The 22,109-nt window shown below is 44.8% G+C and overlaps 1 protein-coding gene across 4 annotated transcripts in view; it reads left to right on the top strand.

The window, feature by feature from the left end:
* The window catches only part of LOC118400881 (dynamin-1-like protein), a 30,953-nt gene that overhangs the window by 902 nt on the left and 7,942 nt on the right, over positions 1 to 22,109 (top strand). The window contains exons 2-16 of one of the 4 annotated variants that reach the window (XM_052474666.1): positions 2,701 to 2,845; positions 4,609 to 4,644; positions 5,583 to 5,629; positions 6,964 to 7,035; positions 7,143 to 7,229; positions 7,523 to 7,685; positions 8,224 to 8,344; positions 9,782 to 9,913; positions 11,198 to 11,404; positions 15,367 to 15,487; positions 18,118 to 18,273; positions 21,224 to 21,313; positions 21,419 to 21,511; positions 21,627 to 21,680; positions 21,944 to 22,015. In XM_052474666.1, the coding sequence (XP_052330626.1) occupies positions 2,701 to 2,845; positions 4,609 to 4,644; positions 5,583 to 5,629; positions 6,964 to 7,035; positions 7,143 to 7,229; positions 7,523 to 7,685; positions 8,224 to 8,344; positions 9,782 to 9,913; positions 11,198 to 11,404; positions 15,367 to 15,487; positions 18,118 to 18,273; positions 21,224 to 21,313; positions 21,419 to 21,511; positions 21,627 to 21,680; positions 21,944 to 22,015 (1,596 nt within the window). The remainder of the gene's footprint in view (positions 1 to 2,700; positions 2,846 to 4,608; positions 4,645 to 5,582; positions 5,630 to 6,963; positions 7,036 to 7,142; positions 7,230 to 7,522; positions 7,686 to 8,223; positions 8,345 to 9,781; positions 9,914 to 11,197; positions 11,405 to 15,366; positions 15,488 to 18,117; positions 18,274 to 21,223; positions 21,314 to 21,418; positions 21,512 to 21,626; positions 21,681 to 21,943; positions 22,016 to 22,109) is intronic. The other 3 variants (XM_052474667.1, XM_052474668.1, XM_052474669.1) reach the window with 3 other exon arrangements.

Raw genomic sequence — 22,109 nt, 5'->3', positions numbered from 1 at the left:
TATATGCTCCCAAAAAACAATGAGGCGATTTGCAGCGCATCATGCCACAAATAAAACCAAGTTCTATTTTACCAACTGGCTAAACGGACGCACGAGCAGTGTGGGTGCAAAGATTGAATGTACCTCTGGCCTGCTCGCCTCCCTACCACTGAGGAAGTACAGTTCCCGCTCAGCCCAGTCAAAACTGTTCGCTGCTCTGGCCCCCCAATGGTGGAACAAACTCCCTCACGACGCCAGGACAGCGGAGTCAATCACCACCTTCCGGAGACACCTGAAACCCCACCTCTTTAAGGAATACCTAGATGATAAAGTAATCCTTCTCACCCCCCTTAAAAGATTTAGATGCACTATTGTAAAGTGGCTGTTCCACTTGTCATAAGGTGAATGCACCAATTTGTAAGTCGCTCTGGATAAGAGCGTCTGCTAAATGACTTAAATGTAATATGTAAATGTACCAAGCTGACCACACCGCCTGCGCAAGCATTGCAAAATAAATGTACACATGTTATTCAATCATTGCACCAACACTGCTCGCGCCTATCAACAGGCGTGTGCGTAGCCAGACGCTAAAATAGGACTTGGTTCTATTGGTGATACGCTGCAAGTCCCGCCTCTCCATCACATTGGTTTTTAGGAGCATATACCCACGTGGGTGATTCATCTTTCAATGTTTAATGCTTTTACCACCTGTCCCTAAATTGATATAGTTCCTTTCAGAGTTCGTTTTGATATTTCAACCTGCGTGTCCTGATTACATGTGGGTGGACAAAATCAACATGCGCAGGAGGACGAGCGGTCTGGTCAGCATGTAAGGGACTTCAGCTAAGTGTACCCCGTGTCCAGTGTGCCTGCCAACAGAGTAAAGATTGCCTCAAGATTGTACCTTCTTGAGGACAAAGTAATGAGGCTCCAAGGAGCACAGCGCAAGCTGTTCCAAGTAGTTGGACAGTTTTGACTTCCCAACAGCAGCGGCTCATTTTGAGCAGGCCAAGGTCTGCCCCAAACGCAAGTAAATTAGAGGCAAATTACAGCCTCCTTAATTTTGAGTTTTGGAAACAAGTGCTTTCATGAATGCATGGCGCGGGCCTCGTTTCACAGGAGCGTTGTAAAATAAGCTTTCTCTCAATGAACCAGCCTTAACAAATGTAGTTTATTTACAGATTTAGTTTTTATTGTACAACATCAGTTTTATAATTTCTTAATTTTGTGGCTGCCTAGTGTCCTCATTCCACTGCTGAATTGCAGTGGGAGTGGGGCGGCCATGTTTAGTTATTACACCTAATTAAAATGCTCATGCCTATGCTACATTTTAAATTAGAGAGTTCTAGATTGTATTTGAAAACAGATGTTATTTATTAATAAAACATTTCATACAAATTTCCTATAGGACAGGTTGTTCGCGAATTATATTATACTAATATATTTTGAAGTTGTATTACTGTGTAGGGGTCTTGTTCTTCTAGGCTAAATGTCTTTTCTTAAATTATATATTAATTTATGATTTATACCAGGGATTAAGACACAATGGGCCATTTCTTTTTTTCTCCAAACTTGTCATGTTGGTATAAGAATATTCTACTTTATTTTATTACAACGTTACAGGCATATTTCTGTTCCATTAAAATGAATTACAATAATATAAATGTGATTTTTGAGCACCTTGGGTGGATGCCCTAATGTGTTACACACTCAATGCAAATGGATGTCAGGTCATTTTAAATGTTGCCCATCATGTTGTCTGGTGCCAAATTCTCTTAACAGAAACCCTGACTAGGGGGCACTCTTCCATCTGGTCTAAGGATAGAGATCCCAATGCAGTGAAGGGGACGTTGCACTGCGTAGGGTGTCGTCTTTCGGATGTGATGTTAAACGGGTGTCCTGACTCTGTGATCATTTCAAAATCACATGGCACATATCGTAAGAGTAGGGATGTTAACCCCGGTGTCATGGCCACCTAAGCATCTCCCTTATTCCTAATTGGCATATCACTCCACCTCTCCATCTAATAGCTTGTGTGGTGAGCATTCTGGCACAAAGGTGGTCGCCCTGCATCACCCAGGTGGGTGCCACACATTGGTGATGGATGAGACGAGGTTCCCCCTACTGTGTAAAGTGCTTTGAGTTCCTCAGTTGGTAGAAAAGCTCTATATAAATCCAATGAATTATTATCATCATATAGGCTACACCTGTACTCTTCTCTCCACACACAGCTCTTGTTGGCCTAGGTGTTACCTGATAGGTTTACAGTAGCATGGCATCCTCGCTGACACCTTCACTGGTCTGTCACCTTCTTGGTTACTGTCTCAGCCCTTTGGCAACCATCTGAACTGAAGGTGCCATGGCGACAGGAAGGCAACCCCTTGGAGGCTCCAAGTGTGTGTCTGCTCTTGTCTCGGTATTCATTAGTGCTGTTCAAAAGGACAGATTCACATAGAGGGGATCTTTTGAAAAATCCTTGACCCTGTCAGTTCTATAATTGCCACACATGAATCGAGCTCAAGCTAAATTAGGTCAACTGTATCCAGGCGCAGCTGAGGTGAGAACGGGTAGGTTAAAATGTTGTGGAACGATTTGACTTGTGATGAGTCATGGACTTGTGATGAGTCATTTGACCTTTAGTTTTGTAAGCGATGTTGTTGACTACTAGCTCACTTCTACTTTCACTCTGTAGGTGAGCATGCTATGTGTTTCTGTCTCCAGAGCAGTGGGAAGAGTTCGGTGCTAGAGGCTCTGGTGGGCAGAGACCTTCTGCCCCGTGGTACTGGTGTTGTCACCCGTCGGCCCCTCATCCTCCAGCTGGTCCACGTGGACCCAGAGGACCGCAGGAAGACCAGCGAGGAGAATGGTACTGTGAATACAACACTATCACTGCTTTAGGGTTGCAAAATTCTGCGAATTTCCCCAAAGTTCCCAGGTTTTCAGAAACCCTGGTTGGAGGAGCCTTCCTCTGCTTAGGCTATTCCCTTCTAATTCTGCAAGGGAATCCTCCAACCAAGGTTTTTGAAAAAGATGCCTCTGTACCTCTGCTGAGTGCAAACTTGAACGTTAGGAAAATACTTTGCAACTTCCAGCTCGCGTTTACTGTGAACACTAAGGCTGTACCCACTTTAAGTTAGTTTTAACAGTGTCCAAGTAGGCTACTGTAGGTATTTGATCATAATGTAGGCAATGGAGAAAATCCATCCCATAACATTTTAACATAGAAATAGCTGTTCTATCAATCAGCCTACAGTAGCAACCAATGTGTGGTGTTCAGTGTAGGCCTAGACTCCATTAAACCTTTGAAATACACATGCAGGTCTTAACATTACCTGTTTATCCATGTGACTGAAAATGTTGTGGTGTTTGACGCAAGAAACCACTTCACAAAATAAAATGTATTATTATTCCCATCCCATTATTACAGAGAATCAGACACATTTTTCTACCCTCTGCCTATTGGCTACGTAGCTTATTCAAGTATGTCTCAAAATACAACACTGCCCATTTAAGACAAAAAAAAAGCTCTTTACCAGACTCGCTTTTCAAAGATGTCCAGAAATGTACGTTTTGTGCTCTTGTATCGTTGACTACAAATGATCTATAACTGGGCTAATAATTCATTAAATTGCAAAGGATATGAACAAAATAGCTACATGCAGCTCTTGCTTTGATCTCAAAACAAACACATCTGCTCATGACTGCTCATGCTGTAAACACAGTCCTGTTCAAAGTAAATGGCACAGATCCATATATGGCAATGGTCAATTTGCATATAGACCTACTGGAGCTCTGACTGGTTATGCCGCACCGCTCTGTGTAGAGTACGGGCTGAGTCGTGCGTGTCGATGCAATAGAATCCTACTCCGATGTGTTCTGTTTACAACAAAATCTCTTGCATAGTTGGTTTTGCGTACTAAGTCGTGTATAGTTAATTTTGTTTCGGTATGTTGCATTGAAAGTGGCTAATATTGAGTTGATTCAACACAGCAAAGGGAAACGTTAACAGGGAAAACTCTAGAAGTTGAATGAAGTTCAACCTTGTGTTTCTCTCTCTGGGCTGACATTTCCTCTGCATGGGAGCTGTGCTGCATGGTGTAGGGCACATGTTGTTGTAGACCCCTCTTCCCCGTCCTGTCTCCCTCATGTCTACAGCCATTAGATGACTGTTGAAATCTCTCTAGGTCAGACCATGTCCTTCTGTGACTCTCTGCTGTTTTTTTGTCACTGTGTTGATAACTGGGCATATATTCAAGTCTGCAGCACTCCGTCTGAGTACTATCCAGCTAGTATCCATAATAGCTAGCTAATATACTGCAGTAAATATGGCAAGTTACAGACAAATAAATAGGGATTCCCTTAGATTCTACTCATGTTATATCTAGAGGCTCCTGAATGTTATTACTGAGCCATTAAGTCACAACAGCGTGCAATGTCATGTTACTCAAACGTCAATGTCATCCCAAGACATTTGAACACAAAACCAAGCCTGTGCCCTGCTGTTGGGAGTAGTTACACACCGGATGGATCATGCCAAAAAGTACTGCATTGCTGCAGATGGCCATGTTGCAGCAGCTAGGCTAACGGCTAACCATTTTCACCTGTCATCTGATCTCTCCTGAACCACAGACCCCAATGCCTGGAAAAACGGGCGCTATTACAAAGGTCTCCTTTTCATTGTTTCTCCCTGCCTTTTGTCTCTGTGTTCGATCATCAGCTTCTTACTCTAGGCCTATCCCTTTCATATTGCCCCCCTTCCATCCTGCCTATTGTTTTTGTAGCCTTGATTAAGCTGCCAAACTTTGGCTTAACTTGATTCAGCGAATCAAGCCCAACAAGGTCAGTCTCGTGTTTCAGACAAAACACTTGATTGTCTGTATAAGGACATCCTGTATAAAATAAAAACTATTCCGGAGTGCATGATTGTCATAAATCATGGTAAGTATGACCTTTTTAAGGGCAAATAAAAGAAAATCAGCTGTCCTCAAACAGCTGATTTTGTTTTCTTAGTTTGTTAGGTAATTATTTGTTTAAATAATCCAACTAATACATTGATTTATTAGTTGAAAGAATAACTTTTGTTGTTTATCAAAGGTGCTTGGTAGCTAGGTAGTATCGTATGCCTGTGCTCCCCATAACGCACCAACCATGCTTTGGCTTGTCTCACAGGCATATTTTCTTTTTTTATTGACAAACAACATTTCTCACTGTATTGTTTGTTCAAATCTCTGGCCCTATACCTCTGGTTTATTGGCCTGCAGGATGTATTCCCATCCCAGCTGAACAACTCAACCCGACCCAATGACCGTATCAGCCGGTCCCAATTCACTCCCCTTCCCCTGGCCCTAACCTGGCCCTAACCTTTCTTTACAGATCTGTAAGACATACTTGATCTGGTGGATGCTCCACCACTGCACTTTTTATGTCTATCCAGACCCTTCAGATATGCAAACATGGGTTAGGGCCAAGGTAAAGGGGGAGGGAGTGAATTGGCACCTGCTCTATAATCACAACACTGGTCATTAAAGTACTACTCCAAATTACATCTGCCAGACAGGCTGGGGAATGGGAATGACACTGTCTTGTGTTTTATGTTCCCATAGGCGTCGATGGAGAGGAATGGGGCAAGTTTCTACACACCAAAAGCAAGGTATGTCTCCGTAACCATTCCTCAGAGCTAGTTTCTGTGTTGGTTCAAAGCCTGCAGGTTGCTGACCAAGCGAAGCACCTCTAACTATCTGTTCACCTCAGTGGAGTTCCCTGCCCTTTCACTGCTACAAATAGACATGCAGCTTAAATACTTGATTGACCTAATATAGGCATTGTATTGATTTACTGACCGAAGATCACTGGAAAACCTATATGGATTTTGTAGCTTTGTCTGGAGAGTTTGTTTGGCAGAAAATCTTATTTTAATCACCTCAGGCACACACCCTTTCACAGTCGCAAGGCAAAGAAGACACAGGAGGATGTACAGTAGTACTGTCTTCTAGAGGGAATGGCCCAGAGCATAAATTAGAGATGAGGGAATAGGGTGTAATATACAGTCGAGATGAGGGAATAGGGCGTAATATACAGTCGAGATGAGGGAATCGGGCGTAATATACGGTCGAGATGAGGGAATCGGGCAGAACATGCGGTCGAGATGAGGGAGTAGGGCAGAACATGCGGTCGAGATGAGGGAGTAGGGCAGAACATGCGGTCGAGATGAGGGAGTAGGGCAGAACATGCGGTCGAGATGAGGGAGTAGGGCAGAACATGCGGTCGAGATGAGGGAGTAGGGCAGAACATGCGGTCGAGATGAGGGGCAGAACATGCGGTCGAGATGAGGGAGTAGGGCAGAACATGCGGTCGAGATGAGGGAGTAGGGCAGAACATGCGGTCGAGATGAGGGAGTAGGGCAGGGCATGCGGATGAGGGAGTAGGGCAGAACATGCGGTCGAGATGAGGGAGTAGGGCAGAACATGCGGTCGAGATGAGGGAGTAGGGCAGAACATGCGGTCGAGATGAGGGAGTAGGGCAGAACATGCGGTCGAGATGAGGGAGTAGGGCAGAACATGCGGTCGAGATGAGGGAGTAGGGCAGAACATGCGGTCGAGATGAGGGAGTAGGGCAGAACATGCGGTCGAGATGAGGGAGTAGGGCAGAACATGCGGTCGAGATGAGGGAGTAGGGCAGAACATGCGGTCGAGATGTGTGCAGACAGTAATTTGCTCTGGTGCTTTAGGTCCTCCATGCGTGAACAGAGAAACCCTTGTGATGTGCTATACAGTAAATGGCGTTGATGCGGTGGGTGATGGAGGATGTTTTCTTCTTTCTTTATGATTATATTTGTTTGTATTTAGATTTCTGTAGTGGTCTTTTGCTGTTGGGTCCAGATCATAGTAAATCACATTTACATTTGTCATATGCAGCTATATAAACCATAATTGAATAATTTGTTATACTGCGCAGTACCCATAAACATGTATTTGTTGTTTTTAGATCTACACGGACTTCGATGAAATCAGGCTTGAGATCGAAGCTGAAACCGAAAGAGTTTCTGGCAATAACAAGGTATGTCAACAATAAAAAATTATTTGATGCAAAGGTAGTCCGAAGCAATGTCAAACAGACGTTATCATTGCCAACTGCTGAACTGACATTTCTTTGTTTTCTTCCAGGGAATCACTGATGAACCCATTCACCTGAAGATCTTCTCCCCTCACGTAGTCAACCTCACACTAGTGGATCTGCCAGGTATCACAAAGGTACACGCAAAGCAAGGTGTTTTTATTTCAAATATAAAAGCTAATTGAGTTGCTCAAGTGTGATCGAGTTGGTTTGAACCCGCCACAATACTTATTTAGCTGTCTGCGCTAACGCCTAGGCATTAGCTCTGAGAGCTAACGCAAGTCTTAGGTGATCTCAGTGCCTGGGATCCTATCTTTCATGCACTGAACCACCTCTCTTTCCAAGTTCATTGAGGGAGATAGAACTCCCAAGTATGGTTTGAACTATGATATGGGCAGGAATTAATTGTGTGTGTGCATGTTCTACACAGGTCCCAGTGGGAGACCAGCCCAAAGACATCGAGCTGCAGATCAAAGACTTGATCGTGAAGCACATCTCTAACCCCAACTCTATCATCCTGGCTGTGACTGCGGCCAACACAGACATGGCCACTTCAGAGGCTCTCAAAGTTGCCCGCGAGGTCGACCCCGACGGTAAACACCTCAATCTCTTTCTCTTCTTCACTCGGGTCTCTTTCTCTTTTTTTTTTTGTTTATCTATGCCTCTTCTTTTTGTGTGTCTGTCTCTCGCTCTGCTGGTCTCTGCATCTCTCTACACCGCTCTTGCTCTCTCTGTTAACCTTAATGGTCTGTCACCTACTGTTTCCTCTAATCCTTATATCAGACACGCCGTGGCGTACATCGCCTCACAAAAACTCTTGATTACCTGGATGTAGGCCCAGGAGTTTTTCCTGATTATCTCACTTGACCAGGAAAACTATAGCCTCTAGTAATAGGCTAAACTCCTTTCCCTATTTGCAGGTAACTGTGGAAGGGTTTAGTTATCATGGCTGTGGATCTGGTCCCATATTCATAAAGCATCTCGGAGTAAGGTAGACGACCTAGGATCTGCCTTTCAGATCATAATGAATAAGAGTTTATGGACAGGGGGGGGGGACCTGATCCTAGATTAACACCCCTACTCTGATATGCTTTTTTGACTATGGGTTCTGGGGTTTGTGTCACTGTGTAGGCAGGAGGACGTTAGCGGTGGTGACCAAACTGGACCTGATGGACGCTGGGACCGATGCCATGGACGTTCTGATGGGCCGGGTCATCCCTGTTAAGCTTGGCCTCATTGGCGTGGTCAACAGGTCTGCACCATGACACAATCATCTTCTGTCTCTAGCATGTTGCATATAGCAAGGGTTCAGCCCTATAGAAAATCCAGTATGTAAGGGTGTTAGAAGCCAACAGTCACTTAGGATCAAAATGGGAAAGGGGCCAGCATTCCTTAAGTTCTGTTAGGATTTTCTTTTACTGTACTATGTACATTTACTTTTGAGTCATTTAGCAGGCTCTCTTATCCAGAGCGACGAGGTTAGTGCATTCATCTTAAGATGGCTATGTGGGACAACCACATAATTACCTCAGTCATAGTAAGTACATTTGTCCTCAAAGTTCTGGATAAGTTGCAGGGGTGTGATGGCACTAGCGGAGAGCCGAGCCAACAGCATGTTGCAGTAGTCCAGATGGATGATGACAAGTGCCTGGATTAGGACCTGCGCCACTTCCTGTGTGAGGTAGGGTAGTTGTAGAGGATAAACATGCAGGAGAGAGTCACTGCTTTGATGTTTGCAGAGAACCACATGGTGTTGTCCATGCTCACGACAAAGTTAGTTGCACTCTCCGTGATGGAAAAGACTTGGAGCGGGCAGGTCTTCCACGGGAGGAAAAGTAGCTTGCATCTCAAGCTCAACCTCGACAAGATGGTGTCGCCACCTGAGTGTCAGAAGTTTGGAAGGAGAAGTTGAGTCATATGCATAGCAGTGATAGGAGAGACCATGTGAGGATATGACGGAGTAGAGTGTCTATATGGAGAACCGAGCCTTGGGGGAGACCAGTAGTGAGAGCATGTGGTGCAGACAAAGATCCTATCCACATCATCTGGTAGGAGCAGGCTTGCCAGATAGGATGCAATCAAAGAGTGTGCAGTGCCTGAGACGCCCAGCCCTGAGAGGGTGGAGAGGAGGATCTGATGGTTGACTCTCAAAGGCAGTGAATAGATTTTAGGAGGAGGAGAACAGAGGAGAGAGAGTCAGCTTTGGCAGTGCAGAGTGTTCTTCTCCGTGTCATGGAGACAGTCTCGATTGAGTGACCCGTCTTAAAGCCTGATTTTGTTTGGCGTCAAGAAGATCGTTATGTGAGGGAGTTGGAGAGATGGCATGCTTAAGTTTTTTTGGAAAGAAAAGATGGGATACCGGTCTGTATTATTTATTTTTTAAATTATGTCGGGTCAAGTGTGGGTTTCTTGAGGAGGAGTTGCCAGTGAAAACCGGTGGTCAGGGATGAGGAATGGGAAAGATGGTCTGGAGAAGGGAGGCGGGGATGGTGTCGAGCGGGCAGCTTGTCGGGTGGCAGGTCATCACTAGTCACTGTATTTAATCTGGAGAGGGAAAGGATAGAGGTCAAGGCATAGGGTAGTTCTGTGTGAGTGGGACCAGTGGACTCAATAGGCTGAATGAATGAGGAGCTGATAGTAAAGGTAGTAAAATAACTCAAATAGTCCTGTCCTTCACGACTTTCTTCAGGAGTCAGTTGGACATCAACAATAAGAAGACAGTGGCCGACGCCATCCGTGATGAATATGCCTTCCTACAGAAGAAGTATCCCTCCCTCGCCAACAGAAACGGAACCAAATACCTGGCTAGAACATTGAACAGGTATGAGCAATGTTCCCTCCCAAAAAGATTGGGCACTTAGCAAATTTTAGGTCTGCTTTAGCGCAAACTGGAATTTTGTAAATATTCTGTGTGACTTCCAGCACGCGTTCACTGTCAGCTCTGAGTCTGTACTTGCATTAAGTTAGTTTTAAGTGGCCAAGTAGGCTACTGTAGCTATTTGATCATAATGTAGGTCTGTCAGAGTGGCCTACCATCACAAACAATGGAGAAAATCCATCCCATAACATTTTAACATAGAAATAGCTATTCTGTCAATCAGCCTACAGTAGCAACCAATGTGTGGTGTTCAATGTCGGCCTACATTCCTTTAAACTTTTGAAAAACACATGCAGGGCTTGACATTAACCTGTTTATCCACTTGTCCTTCAGACAAGGAGGTGACTGAAATTGTTGTGTTTGATGCAAGAAACCACTTTACAAAATAAAATGCATTATTATTCCCATACCATTTATTACAGAGACTCCGACAAATTATACTATGCTCCTTTAAGACAAAAAAAAGGCTTTTACCTGACTCGCTTTTCAAAGATGTCCAGAAATGTACATTTTGTGCTCTTGTAGGAAGCAATCACGCCCCTATTGCTGACTACAAATTATCTATAACTAGGCTAATAACTCACTAACTAGCAAAGGGTATGAACAAAATGTGCACACATGGCTACATGCAGCTCTCGCTTTGATCTCGAAACGAGCACATCTGATCACGACCGCTCATCCTATAAACACAATTCAGTTCAGAGTAAATGGCACAGATCCATATATGGCAATGGTCTATTTGCATATAGACCTACTGGAGCTCTGATTGGTTATGCCGCACCGGTCTGTGCAGAGTACGGGCTAAGTCGTGCTGCAACAGTATCCTACTTCGTGTTCTGCCTACTGTAAAATATTTTGCCATAGTTGGTTTTGTTTCGGTATGTTACATTGAAAGTGGCTAATTTTGCATTGATTTGATCACAATTGCCACAGTACAGGGAAACGTTGATAGTGTTAACTAACAGGGAAAACTCTGAACTTAACGTTCTAATCTCGTGCTTTTCTCCGTGGGCTGATTTCTTTCCTCTGCGCTGCAGTCTTGAAGGAACATTGGGAATGAGAAAGAAATGATATATTAGGCATACAAGGCCTCAACAGAAGAGTACTTTTGAGGTTTGAAAACATCTGGCCAACTATGATTTTAGAGTGTAATGTCACTCTAGAAACTAAGAACTATCATGTTGTCTGTTGCCTTTTCTACTTTCTCATTCTTCTCCTTGTTGCCAGATTGTTGATGCACCACATCAGAGACTGTCTCCCGGAGCTAAAGACTCGTATCAACGTGCTGGCGGCCCAGTACCAGTCCCTGCTGAGCAGCTATGGTGAACCTGTAGATGACCAGAGCTCCACACTGCTCCAGCTTATCACGAAGTTTGCTGCAGAGTACTGCCACACCATCGAGGGCACCGCCAAGTACATAGAGACAACAGAGTTGTGAGTAACTTCTTCTTTCCAATGCAGCTGTTTTTCTCTATCAAATCATTTCTGGGTAACAATTAAGTACCTTTCGGTTATTGTTTTCAATTAAAATGTTTAAAAAAAAAATAAAAAAATAGCTTCTTAACAGAGGGCAATTTCTCAGGCAAGACTTTTGATAGGACTCTGGGAGTGGTCTGAGTGGGGAGGGGGAAATTGGCTGATATTGGCAGAGAGGTATGGAATTCTGTCTTATTGGTCTATTAACTCATTTACCACCTGGTGATGTCACCATGGAAGACCTGAACTCCATCCCACTGAACAAGCTGACATTTCAGATGGTCTTGTCAAACAGCTCTTACACTAATAGGCATTATCATTTCCAAAATGTCCCAGTATTATTCCAGCCTCATACCAAATATATAGGAACATCATAGGAACATCACATATTTGACTGTACTGGGCCTTACATACATACATACATACATACATACATACATACATACATACATACATACATACATACATACATACATACATACATACATACATACATACATACATACAGTGGGGAGAACAAGTATTTGAAGCACTGACGATTTTGCAGGTTTTCCTACTCCTGCATGTAGAAGTCTGTAATTTTTATCATGGGTACATTTAAACTGTGAGAGACGGAATTCCAGAAAATCACCTGTATTAACTGCACCTGTTTGAATTTGTTACCGGTATAAAAGACACCTGTCCACACACTCAATCAAACAGACTCCAACCTCTCCATAATGGCCAAGACCAGAGAGCTGTGTAAGGACATCAGGATAAATTGTAGACCTGCACAAGGCTGGGATGGGCTACAGGACAATAGGCAAGCAGCTTGGTGAGAAGGCAACAACTGTTGGCGCAATTATTAGAAAATGGAAGAAGTTCAAGATGACGGTCAATCACCCTTGGTCTGGGGCTCCATGCAAGATCTCACCTCGTGGGGCATCAATGATCATGAGGGATCAGCCCAGAACTACACGGCAGGACCTGTTCAATGACCTGAAGAGAGCTGCCACCACAGTCTCAAAGAAAACCATTAGTAACACACTACGCTGTCATGGATTAAAATCCTGCAGCGCACACAAGGTCCCCCTGCTCAAGCCAGAGCATGTCCAGGCCCTGCTGAAGTTTGCCAATGACCATTTGGATGATCCAGAGGAGGAATGGGAGAAGGTCATGTGGTCTGATGAGACAAAAATAGAGATTTTTGGTCTAAACTCCACTCGACGTGTTTGGAGGAAGAAGAAGGTTGAGTACAACCCCAAGAACACCATCCCAACCGTGAAGCATGGAGGTGGAAACATCATTCTTTGGGGATGCTTTTCTGCAAAGGGAACAGTATGACTGCACTGTATTGAGGGGAGGATGGATAGGACCATGTATCGCGAGATCTTGGCCAACAACCTCCTTCCCTCAGTAAGAGCATTGAAGATGGGTCGTGGCTGGGTCTTCCAGCATGACAACGACCTGAAACACACAGCCAGGGCAACTAAGGAGTGGCACCGTAAGAAGCATCTCAAGGTCCCGGAGTGGCCTAGCCAGTCTCCAGACCTGAACCCAATAGAAAATCTTTGGAGGGAGCTGAAAGTCCGTATTGCCCAGCAACAGCCCCGAAACCTAAAGGATCTGGAGAAGGTCTGTATGGAGGAGTGGGCCAAAATCCCTGCTGCAGTGTGTGCAAACCTGGTCAAGCACTACAGGAAACGTATGATCTCTGTAATTGCAAACTAAGGTTTCTGTACCAAATATTAAGTTCTGCTTTTCTGATGTATCAAATACTTATGTCATGCAATAAAATGCAAATTAATTACTAAAAATCCTACAATGTGATTTTCTGGATTTTTGTTTTAGATTCCGTCTCTCACAGTTGAAGTGTACCTATGATAAAAATTACAGACCTCTACATGCTTTGTAAGTAGGAAACACTGCCGATTTTGCAGGTTATCAAATACTTGTTCTCCCCACTGTGTGTGTGTCTGTATATGTATGTACACACACACACACACACACAGTGGGGCAAAAAAGTATTTAGTCAGCCACCAATTATGCAAGTTCTCCCACTTAAAAAGATGAGGCCTGTAATTTTCATCATAGGTACACTTCAACTATGACAGACAAAATGAGAGAAAGAAAATCACATTGTAGGATTTTTAACGTAACCTGCGCGACCTCGATATTTACATGCTACGTATGAGGAGCACGGACCACTACAGGAGTTCCGCCAGTCGGATCTCTTCACTTTGATATCCTGATGCGCCAAACCCAGCGAGCTTGACATTTCTACGTTTTTGGGCTGCGCATCAGCCGCCTTCCTTCCGACCGGAGGCCTTATATCGCGACATAACCACGATGCAACACAATCGTGGCGCAAATTCCCATTAACTCCTAGCTTTTAACCCAGCCTTAGTTGAACGAGCGGATGTTCGGCGTAATCAACAGACTTCCCTACTGATGGGCCCCTCGGAACGCTCCAAACCGGTGACGGAAAACGGGGTAAATTGGTACTTCAAGGGGTCCCTTGACCCAGCCTGTACTCCTTGGAGCTCACCGTGTTTCTTACGAAGCCACTCCTTCGTTGCCCGGGCGGTGTGTTTGGGATCATTGTCATGCTGAAAGACCCAGCCACGTTCCATCTTCAATGCCCTTGCGGATGGAAGGAGGTTCACTCAAAATCTCCCGATACATGGCATTCTTTCCTTTACACGGATCAGTCGTCCTGGTCCCTTTGCAGAAAAACAGCCCCAAAGCATGATGTTTCCACCCTCATGCTTCACAGTAGGTGTGGTGTTCTTTGGATGCAACTCAGCATTCTTTGTCCTCCAAATATGACGAGTTGAGTTTTTACCAGAAAGTTCTATTTTGGTTTCATCTGACCATATGCCATTCTCCCAATCTTCTTCTGGATCATCCAAATGCTCTCTAGCAAACTTCAGATGGGCCTGGACATGTACTGGCTTAAGCAGGGTCTGGCACTGCAGGATTTGAGTCCCTGGCGGCATAGTGTGTTACTGATGGTAGGCTTTATTACTTTGGTCCCAGCTCTCTGCAGGTCATTCACTAGGTCCCCCCGTGTGGTTCTGGGATTTTTGCTCACCGCTCTTGTGATCATTTTGACCCCACGGGGTGAGATCTTGCGTGGAGCCCCAGATCGAGGGAGATTATCAGTGGTCTTGTATGTCTTCCATTTACTAATAATTGCTCCCACAGTTGATTTCTTCAAACCAAGCTGCTTACCTATTGCAGATTCAGTCTTCCCAGCCTGGTGCAGGTCTACAATTTTGTTTCTGGTGTCCTTTGACAGCTCGTTGGTCTTGGCCATAGTGGAGTTTGGAGTGTGACTGTTTGAGGTTGTGGGCAGGGGTCTTTTATACTGATAACAAGTTAACAGGTCCCATTAATACAGGTAACGAGTGGAGGACAGAGGAGCCTATTAAAGAAGAAGTTACAGGTCTGTGAGAGCCAGAAATCTTGCTTGTTTGTAGGTGACCAAATACCTATTTTCCACCATAATTTGCAAATAAATTCATAAAAAATCCTACAATGTGATTTTCTGGATTTTTTTTCTCATTTCGCCTGTCATGGTTGAAGTGTACCTATGATAAATTACAGGCCTCTCATCTTTTTAAGTAGGAGAACTTGCACAATTGGTGGCTGACTAAATACTTTTTTGCCTCTGTGTGTGTGTGTATATATTATTATTTTATTTTTTTTCATTTATTTGAAGAGATAGGTTCTCCATCCTTCCCTTCTTTTTCAAACATCCTTGTACCTCTAGATACCAGAAGGGGGCATACAACTATAGCATCACAAGTCAACCAATTTGAAGCTTTTGCAGTGTAGTGGGAAGATTACGTGAGCTAAATTAACTAGGCTAATACGTTGATCACAAATGTTAAACATTTTGTTGCTTGTATATGTAACAGTGGACCATTCTCTTTCAGGTGTGGTGGAGCGCGAATCTGTTATATTTTCCATGAGACTTTTGGTCGGACGCTGGAGTCTGTTGACCCACTAGGAGGTCTGACCACCATAGACGTGTTGACAGCTATTAGGAATGCTACGGTGAGTGTGCAATGCTATATACTGTATTGTGCACTACTAAACTGAACAAAAATATTAACGCAACATGTAAAGTGTTGGTATATTCTTATTGCCTGGGCCTGGCTCCCCAGCGTTTGGGCCTATGCCCACCAATGGCTGTGCCCCAGCCCAGTCATGTGAAATCCATAGATTAGAACCTAACACATTTATTTATTTCCTTTTTATGAACTATAACTCTGTAAAATCATTAATTGTTACATGTTGTGTTTTGTTTATCTATACAGACTCATATTTACAGTCGTATGAACAAGTTTGGGCACCCCTGACAATTTCCTTGATTTCCATTTATAAATAATTGGGTGTTTGGATCAGCAATTTCATGTTGATCTATCAAATAACTGATGGACACAGTGAAATTAGGTTTATTGGATTAACAGAAAATGTGCAATATGCATCAAAACAAAATTAGACTGGTGCAAAAATTTGGGGACCCTAATAGATAAAATCACATCAATATTTAGTAGAGCCTCCTTTTGCTAAAATAATAGCCTCTAGATGCTACCCATAGCCTCTAATGAGTGTCTGGATTCTGGATGAAGATATTTTGGACCATTCCTCCTTACAAAACATCTCCAGTTCAGTTAGGTTTGATGGTTGCCGAGCATGGACAGCCCGCTTCAAATTATCCCACAGATTCTCAATGATATTCAGGTCTGGGGACTGGGATGGCCATTCCAGAACATTGCACTTGTTCCTAAATAAATGCCCGGGTAGATTGTGAGCAGTGTTTTGGGTCGTTGTCTTGTTGAAATATCCAGCCCCGGCGTAACTTCAACTTTGTGACTGATTCTTCAACATTATTCCCAATAATCTGCTGATATTGAGTGGAATCCATGCCACCCTTTGACTTTAACAAGATTCCCAGTACCGGCATTGGCCACACAGCCCCACCGCATGGTGGAACCCCCACCAAATTTGACTGTGGGTAGCAAGTGTTTTTCCTGGAACGCTGTGTTCTTTTGCCACCATGCATAACATCCTTTGTCATGACCAAATAACTCAATCTTTGTTTCATCAGTCCACATCACCTTATTCCAAAATGAAGCTGGCTTGTCCAAATGTGCGTTTGCATACCTCAAGCGACTCTGTTTGTGGCGTGTGTGCAGGAAAGGCTTCTTCCGCATCACTCTCCCATACAGCTTCTCCTTGTGCAAAGTGCGCTGAATTGTTGAACGATGCACAGTGACACCATCTGCAGCAAGATGATGTTGTAGTTCTTTGGAGGTGGTCTGTGGGCTGTTTTTGACCGTTCTCACCATCCTTCGCCTTTGCCTCTCCGCTTTTTGTAGCCTTCCTCTAAACCATAATGTTGAACAATCTTTGTTTTCAGGTCATTTGAGAGTTGTTTTGAGGCCCCCCATGTTGCCATTCTTCAGAGGAGAGTCAAAGAGAACAACAACTTGCAACTGGCCTTAAATACCTTTTTCTCATGATTGGATGCACTTGTCTATGAAGTTCGAGGCTTAATGAGCTCACCAAACCAATTGTGTGTTCCAATTAATCAGTGCTAAGTAGTTACAGGTATTCAAATCAACAGAATGACAAGGATGCCCACATTTTTGCATAGCCTATTTTTCACATCTGATTTAATTTCATACAACTTAATATTGCTACACTAAAAATCTTTGTCTGGACAATACCCCAGTACTCAGCTTTTATTAGAAAATTATTGGCATGCCACTGCGATCATTTTCTGTGACGACAGAGTAAATGATTATGCAGCCTCAGAGGGGTGCCCAAACTTTTTCATACGACTGTAGCTGTATTGGATGGCAGGTAGTTTAGTGGTAAGAGCGTTGGGCCAGTAAACAAAAGGTTGCAAGATTGAAATCCCGAACTGACACGGTAAAAATCTGTCATTCTGCCCCTGAAAAAGGCCGTTAATCCACTGTTCCTAGGACGTCATTGTAAGTAAGAATTTGTTCTTAACTGACTTGCCTAGTTAAATAAATAAAAATGTTTGTTTGCAGAGTAGAATGATCAAATGTATTTATATAGCCCTTCTTACATCAGCTGATATCTCAAAGTGCTGTACAGAAACCCAGCCTAAAACCCCAAACAGCAAGTAATGCAGGTGTAGAATCACGGTGGCTAGGAAAAACAACCTAGAAAGGCCAAAACCTAGGAGGAAACCTAGAGAGGAACCAGGCGATGAGGGGTGGCCAGTCCTCTTCTGGCTGTGCCGGGTGGAGATTATAACAGAACATGGCCAAGATGTTCAAATGTTTACAAATGACCAGCATGGTCAAATAATAATCTGTGGTTGTCGAGGGTGCAGCAAGTCAGCACCTCAGGAGTAACTGTCAGTTGGCTTTTCATAGCCGATCATTGACAGTATCTCTACCGCTCCTGCTGTCTCTAGAGAGTTGAAAACAGCATGTCTGGGACAGGTAGCACGTCCAGTGAACAGGTCAGGGTTCCATAGCCGCAGGCAGAACAGTTGAAACTGGAGCAGCAGCACGGATTTATTGTGAGTTGTGATGAGTTGCGGGTTGTTAGCCAGCGCGGCTGTTGGGTAATGTAGTCGTCTGTCTTGTTAGCCAGCGCGGCTGTTGGGTAATGTAGTCGTCTGTCTGTGTGTGTGTGTGTAGGGCCCGCGGCCTGCCCTGTTTGTGCCCGAGGTGTCGTTTGAGCTGCTTGTGAAGAGACAGGTAAAGAGACTGGAGGATCCCAGTCTGCGCTGTGTAGAGCTGGTCCACGAGGAGATGCAGAGGATCATCCAACACTGCTCCAACTACAGCACACAGGTAGACTAGACACACACACACACACACACACACACACACACACACACACACACACACAGGTAGACTAGACACACACACACACACACACACACACACACACACACACACACACACACAGGTAGACTAGACACACACACACACACACACACACACACAGGTAGACTAGACACACACACACACACACACACACACACAGGTAGACTAGACACACACACACACACACACAGGTAGACTAGACACACACACACACACACACACACACACACACACACACACACACAGGTAGACTAGACACACACACACACACACACACACAGGTAGACTAGACACACACACACACACACACACACAGGTAGACTAGACACACACACACACACACACACACACAGGTAGACTAGACACACACACACACACACACACACACAGGTAGACTAGACACACACACACACACACACACACAGGTAGACTAGACACACACACACACACACACACACACAGGTAGACTAGACACACACACACACACACACACACACACACACACACACACACACACACACACACACAGCAACTACAGCACACAGGTAGACTACACACACACAGCAACTACAGCACACACACACACAGCAACTACAGCACACAGGTAGACTACACACACACACACACACACACACACACACACACACACACACACACACAGCAACTACAGCACACAGGTAGACTACACACACACACACACACACAGCAACTACAGCACACAGGTAGACTACACACACACACACACACACACAGCAACTACAGCACACAGGTAGACTACACACACACACACACACGCAACTACAGCACACAGGTAGACTACACACACACACACACACACAGCAACTACAGCACACAGGTAGACTACACACACACACACACACACACAGCAACTACAGCACACAGGTAGACTACACACACAGCAACTACAGGTAGACTAGACACACACACACACACACACACAGCAACTACAGCACACAGGTAGACTACACACACACACACAGCAACTACAGCACACAGGTAGACTACACACACACACACACACACACACACACACACACACACACACACACACACACACACACACACACACACACAGCAACTACAGCACACAGGTAGACTACACACACACACACACACACAGCAACTACAGCACACAGGTAGACTACACACACACACACAGCAACTACAGCACACAGGTAGACTACACACACACACAGCAACTACAGCACACAGGTAGACTACACACACACACACACACACGCAACTACAGCACACAGGTAGACTACACACACACACACACACACAGCAACTACAGCACACAGGTAGACTACACACACACACACACACACAGCAACTACAGCACACAGGTAGACTACACACACACACACACACAGCAACTACAGCACACAGGTAGACTACACACACAGCAACTACAGGTAGACTAGACACACACACACACACACACACAGCAACTACAGCACACAGGTAGACTACACACACACACACAGCAACTACAACACACAGGTAGACTACACACACACACACACACACACACACACACACACACACACACACACACACACACACACACACAGCAACTACAGCACACAGGTAGACTACACACACACACACACACACACAGCAACTACAGCACACAGGTAGACTACACACACACACACACACACACAGCAACTACAGCACACAGGTAGACTACACACACACAGCAACTACAGGTAGACTAGACACACACACACACACACACACACAGCAACTACAGCACACAGGTAGACTACACACACACACACACACACAGCAACTACAGCACACAGGTAGACTACACACACACACACACACACACACACACACACACACACACACACACACACACACACACACACACACACAGCAACTACAGCACACAGGTAGACTACACACACACACACACACACACAGCAACTACAGCACACAGGTAGACTACACACACACACACACACACACAGCAACTACAGCACACAGGTAGACTACACACACACAGCAACTACAGGTAGACTAGACACACACACACACACACACACACAGCAACTACAGCACACAGGTAGACTACACACACACACACACACACACAGCAACTACAGCACACAGGTAGACTACACACACACACACACACACAGCAACTACAGCACACAGGTAGACTACACACACACACACACACACAGCAACTACAGCACACAGGTAGACTACACACACACAGCAACTACAGGTAGACTAGACACACACACACACACACACACACACACACACACACACACACACACACACACACACGCAACTACAGCACACAGGTAGACTACACACACACACACACACACACACAGCAACTACAGCACACAGGTAGACTACACACACACACACACAGCAACTACAGCACACAGGTAGACTACACACACACACACACACACACACACACAGCAACTACAGCACACAGGTAGACTACACACACACACACACACACACACACAGCAACTACAGCACACAGGTAGACTACACACACACACACACACACACAGCAACTACAGCACACAGGTAGACTACACACACACAGGAACTACAGGTAGACTAGACACACACACACACACACACACACACACACAGCAACTACAGCACACAGGTAGACTACACACACACACCAGCAACTACAGGTAGACTAGACACACACACACACACACACACACAGCAACTACAGCACACAGGTAGACTACACACACACACACACACACACACACACACACACACACACACACAGCACCCAGGTAGCCTGTTCATACATTCATACACACATTCACTTCAACAACACTTGCTATGACTCTTGACATCTGGCCACAGTCACTGATGAGTGTTATCTTTCTCTCTCCAGGAGCTGTTGAGGTTTCCAAAGCTCCACGATGCCATAGTAGAAGTGGTCACGTCCCTCCTCAGGAAACGGTTACCGGTCACCAATGAGATGGTGAGACGTTTTCCCACTGCATTTCAAATGGATTCTTCTTGAATGTTCTCTGCTCCACTTGTAGTGCGTTTGCTTATCTTTAGTGTACTCATTCCAACTCCTCAGGTTCACAACCTGGTGGCCATAGAGTTGGCCTATATTAACACCAAGCACCCTGACTTTGCTGATGCCTGTGGCCTCATGAACAACAACATAGAGGTAAGAAACATTCACAGCTTTAGAAATAACTTCATTCTGTGTTTTCTAACTTTCTTATAAAGTACAAGAAGTGTTGTAACTGCGTTGTTAATCAGTAGTAATGGTCGTCTCCTAGGAACAGAGACGCAACAGAATGAGAGAGCTTCCGTCCTCGGTTCCCAGGGAAAAGGTAACCGAACACACTCAAGACTCTCCCTCTTTCATTGTGCTTTTAATTTGTTGAATTGCTACAAAGACTGTTTCTTTACTGTGCCAAGTGAAGATTTCTACCTTTTTACAGCAGAGATATAAGCCATATGTTGTTTTGATTCCACACCAGACTGTCGCAGCTCATTCAGTAAAGTTTTTCTTCCGTTGCTGGCTTTTTAGGTCCTATTTCGAATTCTGTCCACTCTTCCTCCTCTCTCTCTCCTTCTCTCTCTCTCTCTCTAGTCCTTTAAGGGCCCAGGTGGTCAGTCTCTCTCCCCCACTGAGCTTCCTCCCCCCGAGGGAGAGGGACCCAAGGTGTGTCACTGTGTGCCACTCAACCACCCAATGCCTGCATGGCCCTGCCTGCATCCTACCTCAACCAAGATTGGGGCCCATTTCATTTCCGGAA

Source organism: Oncorhynchus keta, chromosome 22, assembly GCF_023373465.1.
Source record: "Oncorhynchus keta strain PuntledgeMale-10-30-2019 chromosome 22, Oket_V2, whole genome shotgun sequence".
Lineage (NCBI taxonomy): Eukaryota > Metazoa > Chordata > Actinopteri > Salmoniformes > Salmonidae > Oncorhynchus > Oncorhynchus keta.
The sequence above is the reverse complement of the archived record's forward strand: the minus strand, read 5'-3'. Positions and strand labels throughout refer to the sequence as shown.